The sequence below is a fragment of the Varanus komodoensis genome, unplaced genomic scaffold (assembly GCF_004798865.1).
Source record: "Varanus komodoensis strain SLA01 unplaced genomic scaffold, ASM479886v1 scaffold46_1, whole genome shotgun sequence".
NCBI classification, from domain to species: Eukaryota; Metazoa; Chordata; class Lepidosauria; order Squamata; family Varanidae; genus Varanus; species Varanus komodoensis.
This window is the reverse complement of record NW_025336043.1, coordinates 1725833-1739946: the sequence shown is the minus strand read 5'-3', so window position 1 is coordinate 1739946 and position 14114 is coordinate 1725833. Positions and strand designations below refer to the sequence as shown.

General features: G+C 54.9%; 1 protein-coding gene across 1 annotated transcript in view; it reads left to right on the top strand.

Annotated features, from left to right (window-relative positions):
* Nucleotides 1-13559, top strand: part of SMAD3 (SMAD family member 3) — a gene marked incomplete at its 5' end in the record, with an annotated part of 58923 nt that extends 45364 nt beyond the window's left edge. Inside the window, 6 exons of the mRNA XM_044444876.1 lie at nucleotides 531-605; nucleotides 1901-1951; nucleotides 2353-2565; nucleotides 3563-3700; nucleotides 5796-5940; nucleotides 7529-13559. Coding sequence (XP_044300811.1) covers nucleotides 531-605; nucleotides 1901-1951; nucleotides 2353-2565; nucleotides 3563-3700; nucleotides 5796-5940; nucleotides 7529-7652 — 746 coding nt within the window. The remainder of the gene's footprint in view (nucleotides 1-530; nucleotides 606-1900; nucleotides 1952-2352; nucleotides 2566-3562; nucleotides 3701-5795; nucleotides 5941-7528) is intronic.
* Between the last annotated feature and the right edge of the window lie 555 nt (nucleotides 13560-14114).

Here is a 14114-nt window from a genome sequence, read left to right as displayed (position 1 = left end):
CTGCATGTGCAAACACATGCACTTCTGGAGCTGTGCAAACGTACTCCTTGCCACCCGAAAATCCTGGGACGAGGGAGCGTTTCCTGGCTGTGGGCCCGATTCTTGAACGGGTTGAATCCCAGCCCTGACCCCTGGCTATGTGTATGCACCAGTAAGAGCTACTCCTGGTCTGGGCTTAGCCTCAGTGTTTTCCATCGTACCTGGCCTGTTGTCAAACGCAGAATCCTTGGCGTGTGTTGACGAGCAGTTGAAGTGGGCGGCCCTGGGGGGAACTTAATCCAAAGCTCTGGAATCTCTTACGGGCAGAGAGACAGTGCTAGTCAACGCACAAGGTTCTTCTTCCAGGCCCGGCCCTTGGGCAGGCCTCTGGGGATGCGTGTGCGTCACACGGTCCTGCGTCAAGAAGCCCCCGTGTGGGACCTGCACGAGAAGGCTGGATCAAGGTCGCGTATGAACAAGCTGAATCCTCGGCCGTCCGGCTTGGCTTTTATGACAGCTCCATCTTTCCTGTTTTGCTTGCATCCCTGCAGAGACACCTCCACCTGGCTACCTGAGCGAGGATGGAGAAACCAGCGACCCTCAGAGGAATCACAGTATGGATGCAGGTTAGCTCACACTGAAAACAACTTTGTGCCCTTGGTGGAATTGCAGTCGTTGCTCTTCTCAATGCAGTAGAAGTCCCACCACTCTGGGACTTGACACACATTGCCCGGGGTCTCATAGCCCAACCAGGCGCCCGTGCGAAAGCTGTGGAGCATGGGCCGCCAAGACACAACCCGCGGTGTGCCTGGCAGACCCTCAGGCTCACCACGACCCTCCAGCTGGAATCCCTGTGTCTCCTCCTCCCCACTCTGATGGCTCCTCCTTTTTGCCCACTGTTGCTGCTGGCCTTTGAAAGTGGGACGAATGCAAGGCTCGGTATGTGGGATCTGTGGGGTATAATCACTTTCCGTTGGCTTTGAATGTGCCCTAATTGTGAACCATTATTACTTTTGGTGCTCCTGTGACTCTGGGATTCCCAACGCTTTTCGAAGGATAAAAACTATTTGCAATATAAAAGCAGCAAATGAAATGACATAAAGGAGGTGGAAAATGGGATCTGCGCATGTGACAGATGCGCAGCAGGTGCGGTATGGCAAAAAACGCCCCCGTTGCATCTGGCAACGCTCGCAGGGCCTTTGGGGCAGTGGCTGCCCTCCAGCCTTGGCTTCCGGTCTGCCCAGGGAGCACTGAACTCCGCAAGGGATCACCGAGGTGAAGAACGAGATCTGCCTGTTCCTCATCACTGGCCCTTCTACGAATCCCTTCCCCCGATGAAGGAAGTGGGGAGATGGCTAGAGAAGGGCCTTTTCTGTAATGGCTCCTTCATTCTGCCAGGTGCCTGCTTTTTTTCATTTTGACGCCAATTGTAAACATTTCTTTTCCGTAACTACTCTGGAGAATGAGTCAAGTTGGTTTTATAAATGTTTATCACATTGGTTTTGTAGTTGCTATGACGATGTCAGGATTGCCAGACTTTTTATTTCACAGGATTGTTTTACATTGATGAATTTTAAATGGTTCAATTATTAATGAATGTTTGATTTTTATTGTTCCTTTTATTATTCTTTCTTCATTCCCTTATCATTTATTGTCTGTATTGAATTGTTTTACTTATTGCCACTCAATGTAATATAAGCTGCCCAGAGAACTTTTCTTCTACAGGCTGCAGCATACAAGTGCAATAATAAAATGCAATGCAATGCAATGATAAATAAAATAAAATAAAATAAAATATAAAAATAATAAAATAAAATATAAAAAATAAAAAATAAAATAAATAAAATAAAATGCAAAGATGGCATGTTACTTTATATTGTTCAGCAGATAGAAGCTTAACTGTATCTTTTTCTTGCCTTAGGTTCTCCAAATTTATCTCCAAACCCGATGTCTCCTGCACATAATAATCTGGGTAAGGATAGTACATTACTCTTGAAACTTGTAGAATGAGTGTTGTTTGCTGAAGCTTAGTTAATGACCTAATTGGCAGCTAGTAACTGAAACAGAAGTGGGTAAGGGACATTTATGAAGAAAACTTAGAAATACATGTAGATGCTTCAGAAGAGTTGCTTTGTTTTGGGCATTTCTACCCATTCTGTACTATTAGGGGTGCCAAAAGGATGAAAGGAGCTGCTTGGACAGGCAGGGGAAGTTCATAGCATTTCTTACTACTGGAAAGTTTCAAATCGTTGCCGACTGAAAAGTTTCCAAGATGTTATGCCCTCGGAGTATCTGCATAACACAGGGAGCCACACTTGGCCGATGGGGTGGGAGCGGCTTGAACGGCTGTTGGCCTCCTCTCTCTCCTCGCAGACCTCCAGCCCGTCACCTACTGCGAGCCGGCCTTCTGGTGCTCCATCTCGTACTACGAGCTCAACCAGCGAGTCGGGGAGACCTTCCACGCGTCGCAGCCCTCCATGACCGTGGACGGCTTCACCGACCCGTCCAACTCCGAACGCTTCTGCCTCGGCCTGCTGTCCAACGTGAACCGCAACGCCGCCGTGGAGCTCACCCGGCGGCACATCGGTAGGCCTTGGCCGCCTGGTCGCGCTGGGGCTGGGCGGGATGGCGGCCCCCCTTTGTGCCGCGGTGGCCTGGTGTTCGTGTCTGTGCGTATCGGCTCGCCGCCTGAACGCCTTATTTGGTACTCCTCTGTCCCGCCTTTCCTTTGGGAAAACCGAGGTGGCGCCCGCAACCTCCTCTGCATTTAGCTCCACCACAGCCCTGTGAGGTGGGTTGGGCTGAGAGCTGGTTGCCCAGGGAGCTTCCTGCCTCAGCGGGAAGGAGAACTGGGGTCTGCCGAGCCTCAGTCCAGCTCTAGCTACTACTCCACACTGCTGCTGGCAACATTTCTGTAATCACCACGCATATCCACGCTCTTGCACCAGATACCTTGGGCCGCAGCGGCACGCCTGACCCTTTTCTGTTGGGTCTGCTCAGAAGTTCAGCCGAAGACAACAAGTGCCTTCCCGAGCCTGCCTGTCAAATGTCCTTCCAAATTTGGAGAACTTAAAGCTTGGCAAGGTTGTGTCTGAATTCAGGATTCAAATAGCCAGCTTCCTGCCCATGGGTAAATTCCCTTTATGAAGTCAGTGAACTGTGGACCTGCATGGACTGTGGTTAGGAAGCATCCGGCACAGGATTGACATTGTAACTACACTGGTTTTGGCAAGGTAGAAAAATAGGCTTCGCTGCAGTAACAGCGAGTAGGTTTCCTCCCTCGGGGATCTTGGACAATCGGGCGTCTCTCAGTCTTGACCAAAGGCTTCTCTGCAGCCGTGGGGCCCCTCAGGGATGCTGGGCCCGTGGCCCCCTCAGCTCTCACCTACTCACGGGGCGGCCATGAAGATATGCCTGGGACAGTGGTGTGTGGGGCGGTCTGATGGGGGGCAGGGTAAACACAAAATTGAAAGGGTGCCACACCTGCAGGGACTGATGGAGCCTGGCACTTGGGGGGTGGGGTGGGGTGGGGTGGGGGGGGGGAGCTTTGCTTCCTTTGACGGGGATGCCTCGTGTCTTCCAGGGAGAGGTGTGCGGCTGTATTACATCGGAGGAGAGGTCTTTGCGGAGTGCCTGAGCGACAGCGCCATCTTCGTCCAGTCTCCCAACTGTAACCAGCGCTACGGCTGGCATCCAGCGACCGTGTGCAAGATCCCGCCAGGTAACTCAGCGTCGTTTCCTTTCTCCTCATTGCCGTGCGTCAGGCACCATTCCTTCTGCGTTAGCGAAAGCTGGTTGGACAGCCCACAAGAAGAATCCGTTGCAACACTGTGAAATCCTTCGGGGAAAAATACACCGCTGTCTGGATGGAAGGCGCCGCAGCGGTGGGTGTGAAACACGCCACGATTCTGCACCAGCGGTGGGATTCAGCCCCCCAAGAGTGCTCCTGCAGGACCACCGCACACTCCTTTGGCACGTCTGCAGGACCCCTCGCTGTCCTGCTCTCACCAACTGCTCACTGAAAACGGGGAGAGCGGGAGCCCCTGTCCTGCCTCCTGCCCGCTGTGACCTGCAAAGCTCCTTGTGGCAGCTGGGAAGGTGACAGGCAAAGGACAGGCCTTGCGAGAGGCCCCGTCTGTGGCTTCCCCTTCGCTCACTGGGCGCTCGGTTCTGCCTCGCCCGGGTTCAGGAGCCCAGCTGGTGCCTCGGCCAGCCGCTCCTCACCTGCAGAGCCCCAGACTGGAGCTGGAAGAGCCCAGGAGAGGCTCAGTCACGCTGCCGTGTCTTGGGCAGCCGGGGGCACGGAGCCCACGTTTTTCTACACCAAAGCGCCTGTGAAATCCTAGAAAGGCCCTCCGATTTGCAGCTGGGCCCGTACAGCGCAGATGTGGGCTCGGGGAGAGGCATTCCTTCAAATGTTGGGTGGGCGCTGGGAGTGGAGGCGCTTCTAGTGGGTTGCCGTGAGGGCTGTGAGGGCTGTGTGCAGCCGCCTCACGCGCGCCCGAAGTTGAGGGGGTGCCCTTGCCCTAGCTCTGGACGCGGCGGGGAGAGAACCCAGCTTTATCTGCGTGACCCTGGTGTTTGCTGGCAGTAGGCATCTGGGGAGGCGTTTGTGTGTTCTGGCACACCTTCCTGTCCTCTTTTACACACACTCACCTTGGAAACCCCTTTGGTATCCCCTTGCCATTGCTGGAAGACATCTGCGATGGGGCCAGGATGCTGCTTGGCGCAAAGGGCCAAGCGCTCACATGGGTCACACAAGTGCCCCGCGCGAGGGGAAGCCGCCTGGAGCAGGGCTCTCCTGAAACGCCACGCTTGCAGAGGAGGCGGTCGGTGGCGGTGGCTCCGCTCCCGTCCCAGAGCCTCTTATGCCCCATCCCTGCTGTTCTCATTCAGGAGCCCTTAGAGGGGCTTGCGGGAGCTCTTGGGACGCAATGGGCATCTCCAGCCGGAGGGGTCGCCCACAAGAGCGGCACGCCGATAGTGGTGGCAGTGGCCCAATTCTGTGGAACTGCCTGCAGGGAGGGCCTGCCAGTCGCCACTCATTTTCTTGGCTCACCTCCCCTTTATTTATAGCCTTTGATACATACATACTTTAACAGATAATTTACAAAACTAAAGACTTCTCAGAAGATAGAGCAGAGTTAACATAAGCAAACCCTTGATTTATCAAGGGATAAATGGTCTGTTATGAGAAGGGTGGGGGGGGGGGGATGTCAGGTTACTTCTTGTTCCAGAAGTTCAAAAATGGCAGCCATCTCTCACTAACTGTATCCTTAATGTCTAAGATGGCTTCTCGTAGAAAAAGTTAAGTTTATTAACAGTCCTGTTTCCCATATCTTAAGATGTTCAGATACTTGATTCGTTTATTTAGAATTATTTTTCAGTTCCTGGAAGGGTAAAACACTGGAATATCTGACTTCCTGTGCTGGTTTGTATACATTTTTGCCCAGCTAGTATAAAGAGATAAATACGTATCTTAACATTCCACATGTCTTGCTTGAGTCTAAGGAAAAATTGGGTCTGCTGTTCCTAGGAACCGTCCCTTGGAATGGGATGTTTGTTGGTTGGTTTGTGTGACGAGAGAGCACGAGGCTTCACGCGCCCGGGGGCGGTTGCGAGGGAGGCCGCTCGCTCTCTGCCCGGGAGGCGTTTCTTCCTGCTTGCAAGGTGTGCTGGCCGTGGGGGCGTGTGGGCAGCCCTGCGGGTGCCTTTCTGCCAGCTGCAGTTCTGCATTGTGGGGGGCCATCCAGGTGCACCCCACACTGCCAGCACCCTAATATCTGCCCCGGCCCTGTGCTTCCTCCCCTTAACAGGCTGCAACCTGAAAATTTTCAACAACCAGGAGTTTGCTGCCCTGCTGGCGCAGTCCGTGAACCAGGGCTTCGAGGCGGTCTATCAGCTGACGCGCATGTGCACCATCCGGATGAGCTTCGTTAAGGGCTGGGGTGCCGAGTACAGGTCAGAGTTCTTGCGTGGAGGGGAGGGCTCCCTGAAGCGGCTGCTCCTTCCCCCCCCACCGTGCAAATTAGCAAAGCAAGGGGTGGAAGGACCTGCTGTGGGCCCTGTGTGCTGAAGGGCTGCAGCCCGGGGGCAGGGGAGTTGTGCAAGCCCCTGGTGTGCGCGGGGGCACGGCTGCGGGAGCCGGTGGCCCCCACTGTGCTTTGGTTCCCGGAGGCTCTCCCGAGGAGCCTGTTTCCTCACTCCGCTCTCCGGCTAGAGGGGAGGGCCTGGGGAAGGGGTGAAGCACGGCCAGCGAGCCGCTCTCCTGCGCGGGGACTGGCGACGGCACGCAAGGCGGGGGCCGGATGCGGCAGCCCGCAAGCGGGCGGGGTGGGGGCGGGAAGGCTGTGCAGCAGCCCTGCTCCCGGGGACCTGTGCCCTCCTGGAGGAGGTGAGCGCAGGAGCGGCCTTCCCCGGCGGCTTCGCAGCCCTTCTCCCCACCGAGTGGGCTGATGCTGGGCCCAGGCTGGGGCCCAGCCTCTCGGGTTACCTCTCACAGCTTCTCCAGATGTCTGGAGCCCGCTTCTCCTGCAGCCGGCTCTCTCCCTCCCGGCCCAGCCTGCCTCGCTGCCTTGGCCGATGGCCACGCGCCTTAATGAGAGCCAGGCGAGCGACATGCCCCAGGCGGGGAGGGCCTGGCCCCCGCTCAGCTATTGTCACAGGCTCTGCGCTTGGCGTGGTGCATCCGCCGTCCCCCGCGGGTCCCCGGAGGGGTCGCGAGGGGCTGTGCTCCGTCGGCCGAGCTGCCCTTGCCATTTCCAGGCCGCGCAGCAGCCCTGCCGAGCCAGAAGGTGCCACTCGGGAGCCCCGTGGCAGGCCACAGGCGCTGGCCAGGCCTCTCCTGCCTGCAAGTGGGTGTGGCGGCTTCCTTCCCCTATTACAGGGTAGCCGGCGTGGGCTTGGGTGGTGCAGCAGGACCTTTCGGAAGCGTGGCAAAGAGCTGGCAGAGGGGATGCTGGGCGGCACAGAAGGGCGCTGCCGGAAGCGGCAGCCTGAAAACGCCCGCTCTCCTCCTCTGGTCAGTTTTGGACGGCACACTTCCATTCCTCAAGGCTGCAGAGCAAGACTTGCACTTGTGTGACAAAACCAAGCCTTGCACAACCAGTCTAGTGGTTAGAGCATAGGGCTGTGACTCGGGAGACCCAGCCTCTGGTCCTCTCTTGGCCATGGGGCTTTGTGGCAATCACTGCCCCTCAGTGCAGCCTGCCTTGCAGGGTTGTTGTGAGGTATGGTGAGGAGGGAGATGGCTAAGTCACCTTGTGGGAAAAAGGTGGTGTGTCAATGCAATTAAAATACACGTGGCACAGTGCTGATGTATGTATCCCCGTCATTCCTTCCGCCAGTGGTTAAAAGTCTTGGCCTGGGGCTGGGATGACACTTGGTGACTCTGGGCCAGGCGCTGAGCCTCCCAGGGTGGTGGCGGGGACAACAGTGGGGAGGAGGCCTGTGCCAACGGCTGTGGGGTCCTTGCGGGGTGGGGCAGAGACGCGAGAGAGCGTGTGGGGCACCCGAATGCTAGTGGCCCTTGTCCCTCCTGCTGTTCCAGGCGGCAGACGGTCACCAGCACACCCTGCTGGATTGAGCTTCACCTGAACGGCCCCCTGCAGTGGCTGGACAAGGTCCTCACCCAGATGGGCTCCCCCAGCATCCGCTGCTCCAGTGTGTCCTAGAGGAGGGGCAGCTGAAGCCGAGGCCCAAAAGCGGGGACTCTGTCGGCCCGTCGCCCGAGCGTCCGCAGCCTGTCTGACCGACGGGGCATCCCGAGAACGAGCGTTTCGGCTGGCGGTTGCTCCTCTCCTGGGCCCCGTCTGTCTGGCAACCGTCCCTCCCCTCCAGCGGAAGATGCTGCTCCACGCCAGCGAGACTTTGCCAGGGCTGGGCCGCTCCTGCCCGAACAGCCGGCACGTCCGTCGCGGTGGTGCCTTGGACCCTCGTGGAAGGCATCGCGACGCCCCGCCCCGCCGTCTGGACTCCTGCTCGAGTGGAGCGCAGCTCGGCTGGGGCGACCTCACCTGCCGCCGCGTGCCGGGGCGCCGCGTGTCCGGAGTGGCTCCTCGCAGCTGCTCTGGGACTGGGAGCGAGCAAGGGAGACGCCTCCGTAGCGCCGGCCCACAGGCATCTCGTTCGAGATGATCCAGCTGGAACGGGGGGTGCGGCGTGGGGGGGACCGTGACAGCTTTTGACATTCCTTTTCCAGTGTTTGCTTCTGGGCCTCCTCCCCGGCCCATCTCTGGCAGACCATTTGTGGGAACGGTGAAGAAAGCCGTTTGGATTAAAATCTGGAGCAACGGGTGCGGGAGGGAAGAAAGCTGGAATTCGGTCAGGAAGGAGGAGTCGCCCCCCTCTTTGCTTTGCTCCGTTGTTGCGATCTCAGAGATGAAATTAGCTGTAAAGTGCACACACCGTGGCTGCCTCATCCCACATCGGCGCATGCCTTAAAATCCCCCTTTCCTTTACGTTTAGCTTATCGTGGTGCGATCTCACCACTTCCTGCAAAGGAGTCTGACACTTGCCAAGACTGGGGGCCCTTCTGCATTAACTTTGTGTTTCTCCCACGTTGTTTTCCTGCTGTCCTGTTTTAGCCTTTAGCAGTTGCTTTAAGGGGTCTCAGAATTCAGTAGTGGAAACCTTCCAGAAGGGAGCTAAGCAGCCCTGCTAACTGGACCAGGGGAGATGAAAGTCACAATCAGCCAAGGGTGTGATTCTCTGCCGTCAGGACCCCCCTTCGCTGCTGGAACGTCTTGTGAAGAACATCCTCTGCTAGGGGCCAGTCGCAAGGGTCTTTAGTAAGAAAGGCACACTGGGCCAGCACGCAGTTCCCATATTAATCGGCAGCGCAGTTTTGGTTCTCAGGGATTCTGGAGCTCGAAATTCATTTGCGGGCGTGCTTAATGCTGCGTGCGAACAGCAAGTTTGCGCCTGCCCATGCAGCTGCCGGTATTCTTGACTGTGAGGTCAAAACCCGAGTGACTCCCAAGAGAAGAGATGGTTGTTCTGCGACTGGAGATGGGCACGACATGCAAGGTGAGGCCCTTAAACCGCATTTCTAGGAGGCCATCACGGCGCCTGGATGAGTCCTCCGGCCCTGAGCGGCCAGTGTCTTCCGCGCAGCAGCCGAGAATCGCTGCCTTGGCTCAGGGCAGGCATGGCTCCTTAGCCGGGTACACCTGCCTGGAATCTCTCTGGAGACCACGCTCCGAGGCCCCGGTGGCCACCGCACCACACCTCGCGCCTCTGAGGCACTGCTGAACGGAGTGCGTGCCCCGTGCAGCAGGGAGCTGCCACCTGGCTGACACTGCTGTTGCCTGCCCGGCTGAAGGTTTGCCTCCTCACCCCAGCGAAACGGCATGTGCTCCCCGCCTGGGCGGCCAGCGCAAGCCTGCTCTTCGCCAGACTTTGCCACCGAGCGGGCGTTGCCAGAGCCTGGTCAGGAAGGCGCGGCCACCTGCTCAGAAGCAGGAATGGGGCCCTTGAGGAACACTTTAAGCAGCGCTGCTTTTGCTACAGGAACATCATTGCCGGAGGGGGTTTTCCTTTGGCAAATATGGGGATGCACCAAGAGTCTTAAGACAGTGGATTTATCGAATGTTCTTTGCGTGCATACCTAAAATGAGGCAAGAGGGGAATGCAGAATCCGACCCTTCCTGCATGCCTTGTGATGCACCAGAGAGCCTTTAAATGTTCGGGGAGGAGGCTGCTTTTCAGAGAGGGTTTTGCTGACCCTGCAGCTTTCTGGAGCGATGTTTGTGACTAACGAGACATTCCTTGCTGGCTTTTCCAAAATGATTTTCGATTGAATCGTGCAGCGCTTGTATTCACCTAAGTTGTGACATTCTGGTTTGAGCTGCTGGACAAATTCTGAATTGAGTAGTTGCTCCTGGACTCCTGGGGGCTTGCTGGGTCATGTTAGAGCAGTCAGGAATTTTTGCGGTAGCCAAGAAACTTCTGAACAGGGATTTCTGTTTTTCTCATCCTCTTTTCTTTCCGTGAGGCACTACGATGCCCTACACTGGGTGGAACTATGCACAGTGATACAAGTATGCGATCTTGTTGTAGCATTTGGGTGGCATGATCACTCAGAACAGGCCAGCACGGTCTTCATCCATCTGAAGTGCATATTCTGCGTTGATTTTACAGTCATTTCCCAAGGAGCAGGGTCGGCAGACTCCTGTTGGAGCCTGCAAGAATTAGCCGAAGAAATGTTTGAACCCCCAAATCCCCGACGTGGACATCTCTTGCAGTCCGGCATGTGTGTATTTGAAGCAGCTTCTTAAGACGCTCCAGCCTGCCGGGTTTTCTTCTTGGTTACCCTCCTGCCTGTCGTTTGCCGTTCACCTGCAGGCTTCTCTCTCATCATAGGAACTCACTCCTGCCCATGGAGGATTCCGTCCGTCTGTAGCTGCTGCAGCAGAGAGAGGAGTCCTGGGATTTGGGCCGTTTCCAGTGTCCCATTTCTGTTGCTCTATGAAACTTTCCTTATACAAAAGTAAAGTGGTGGTGGGGAATCTCTCGTGTACGACGTTTCCTCAGAGTGGAAACAGCCCATTTAAGACATCAAGGTCTGCCAAGCGACTGCCACTACTTTGAAGAGGCTGCTGCTGTTTTAATAGCTTCACATCCAAGTCGAAGAACTGATATTCTCAGAAGCACCTGAACCAGTTTTAAAGGCCCAGATCCTTTCAGTGCAAGTTTTGCCTTCATCCAGCCCATTGATAGGAGCGAGTTTCATTTAGGGACTCTTGACCCTTTTCAGTTCTTTAAAAAAAAACCTTTACATTCTCTGTTTTACATATATCTAAAAGCTCTCTATGCCCATCTCTTATTAGTCACTTTTAAAGGAAAGTAATGAGATTTAGTTGCCAGATAGAGGGTGCAATCTAGCAAAATTTATTCAAGTGCACTTAACTTCCTCTGAATTGCATCCTGCATTCTGTCTGGGAGCTCCTCGTGGCCTTGATCTCGTGGTTGCCAGTGAGCAACCTGGAAACGGTGCTGCAAAAGGGACCCAGCTGCAGCTTCCCCACCACCCTTTTCCCTGAAACTGTGCCCACACCTTCCCTCCCACCCGTTGAAACATGGTGCTCATGCTGCCCCACTTCACGTGGGAGGGGAAGGCAGTGGGAGCAGCAGGGAGGGGCAGGCCCCAAACCAGGACCCATATGATAAGGCCTCTCTATTCTCTTCTGTGGGAGACTGTGCCCCCCCCCCTTTTAGGTGGGTGCAGGACATGTTTGTTTCTGCAGAGTAAAAACATGCAAGCTTAAATGACCCATGTAGAATTCCTCAGATCTCAGGTTTGCTCTCTGGAGTGTTAAGACTTGGCTTTTTCCCCCGGGGTGGGTGGGGGTCGCAAAGCAAGCACAGGCCAAGCAGAAAACGCACGGGATGGAGAAACTCGGCACTTCCTCCTTTGGTTAGAGCTGCACTTTAGCAATGCCGTTGCTTCCCGCACTTATGATCAGTCTGGAGCGGCGCAGCGCTACCCAGGTGCCCTCGTGGAGGCACTGCCCGCACTCATGGCAGCCCCTCCTTTCCTGGCCTGCCTGCCAGGTCGTCTCCCGGCTCCGCTGAGTGGAGGGGGTGCCCTGTGGCGGCGGGTGGCCATGGGGCCAGGGGGGTCGGGACGGGGCCTCCACGCCACGTGGGCAACTTCCTGGCCCTTCCTTTATCTCAAGTAGGCCTGCTTGCCTCTCCTTGCGCCTTGCTCGTGGCAACCTCCACATGCCGTGATTAACTTCTAAAACGAGAGACAGCCATGCCCACCCTTCGTAAAACTAAGTGTGTGCGTGTTCAAGGCACCCACCTGTTTGCCATGACCGAGTGTGTTCCCGGCTTTTGAAGCACGTTCCAGGGCAGGGCCCTGGCTGCCCTCATGCTGAAAGTGGGGCGGCAGGCGGCTGTCCATTTGGCATTCAAGGTTTCGACACGGACAGCCCGGGCTGAGCCGCACCAGTGTGGGTGTTCAGATTGTGCACGTACTTGTACTGGAATCTGCCTTTTAGTGGGGCTCCCTGGCTCTTCCTCCAGGAGCCTTGTCTTTCGTGGCTGGGGACTGAGCTGGCCCTTTGACTCCCACAGTGGCCCTTGTTTGATACGGCTGCGGGACAGCAAATCCAAGTAGCCATGGTGCTTCCTTTCCGTGACCGTGGTGAAACTATTACTGTTTTTTTTTTTTAACATAATGAACCAAGTCGCCGTGCGTCTTAGTTTGCATTTAGGGAGCTGCAGAGTCCAGGCCCTTCGCGTGGAATTCAACGAGGCAGCAGGACCTTGCAGGAGGGATTGGAAAACGGCTGGTGGCTGTTTTGATGTGGCGGTTGGAGGAGCGCGTGGCCCAGGCGGGAGTCCGGCCCCAGCCAGACCCAAGCAGCGACTGGCGAAAGGCCAACGATCCGCCTCCCTCTGGGGCTGGTTTCTGCTTGGACAAGAGAAGCCGGATGCAGGCCAGGATGCGACAGGGCATCGCAGCGCCATGGCTGCTCCTCCCTCCTAGGTCTTTCATGGAGGCAGGCAGAGTCATAACTTAGATTTTTTCTAGGGTAGATGGAAAATTATTAGCCCCTCTTATAGCGTAGCCAATCTTGAGCTGTGTGCTTATGTTTAATATAGCTTGACATAGTTCCTTATTTATATAATTTCTTTCAGTAGTCAGATTGGGTCAGATACTTAATTTTTTTGCCTAAACATTACATTTTGAGGTTGAAGAGTTGAAGGCTGGATTTGGGGGAGGACCCTAACCCTAAACACAAACCAACCCATTTAAAAGTAAGTACTGATGGAGCTGCATTTGGACAGAACAGCAGAACCCTGGAAGGGAAGAGATACGTTTATGGCACGGTCCAGGTCCAGTAAGCACGTTTGCACTGGCAGAGACGGGTGCGTTGCGGAGGTCTGGCCCGGTCTTAGCAGTGCAAGGGTCGCCGCTGCTGGGCTGCCTCGTGCCCACCACGCGCCCTCACCGCCTTGCGACATTCCATGGACGACGTGTTCCTGGTACGATGCACAGCGCCGCTATGGCGTATCCTCCGTTTTCAGGTGGTTAATTGCAGATTCTTGCGAACCTCAGTGGAACGACATAGAAATGTTTTAATAAATAAATAATAAATAAACGAGGGAAGAATCATAAGCATCTGGGCATTCTCCCACTCAGCAGTCCCCATCTTTGTGCAGACAGGGCTGTTCTTCTCGTGTGCCGAGTATGGTGAGTTGCCGAGACGGTTGGTTTAAACACACACTGAACAAACGGTTTCACCATCCATTCCCCTGCAATGGAGCAGCTGGCCGTTTTAGGAGACTGCTGTGCTCTTCACTGTCCTCTTACGGAAGCCTTCCTCTTCAGCGAAAGGTAGCAGAGTTCTTGAGGAGAAACAGCTTAGCTTGTGTGAAACACTTTGCATCCAGTGTTTATTTTCTACTCATTTTATATCTGTGTATTAACTAAAAGTTGCCACTGCCGGGTTTTCAGCTTGTTAAGCTTATTTTTATCAAAAGCCTGTAGCATCCTCGCCCTGGTATTTCTTACGTGAAACTTGTATGTTCTTTCCTTTGTCATCCTAATAAATTTGTAATGATCTTTCTCTGCTCCCTAGAAGGGCTTTTGAATGAAATTGTGCCTGGGCTGGAAGGAATGAGGGGCCAGCAGCAGACGTGCTTTCACTGAACCGCAGGCTGGTTGGCTGGGCAATGCGAATTGCTCACCTGTCCTGCCAGCACGGCCAGCATAACCGCTCAGGTAATTCAGATGAGGCGCTTCCAGTGGCTGACCTAAACACCCAGTCAGATCCAGAGGGATCTCTCCAAGCTGGGGGAATGGGCCATCACACAGGCCAAGGCGGTTCAATATAAGCAAAGCATATGTAAAGTAAATGCCTGTTGGGGCAAAAAATTGCAACTTCAGGTAATTGGGCTGTGGTGGACAGGTCAATGAAAATGCTGGCCCAGTGCACACCTGTTGTGAAGAAGGTAAACTCCATGATATGCATAATTAAGAGCATAATGCAAAAATACATTTATTCATTTACCTCAATATTTATGTATCACCCTATTTGCATGGGCTCTGAGCTGTTTTCAAGAAATTACACCAACAGTGAGTAATAGTGACTAATGCAACATAGCGACTAGATCTGACGTTA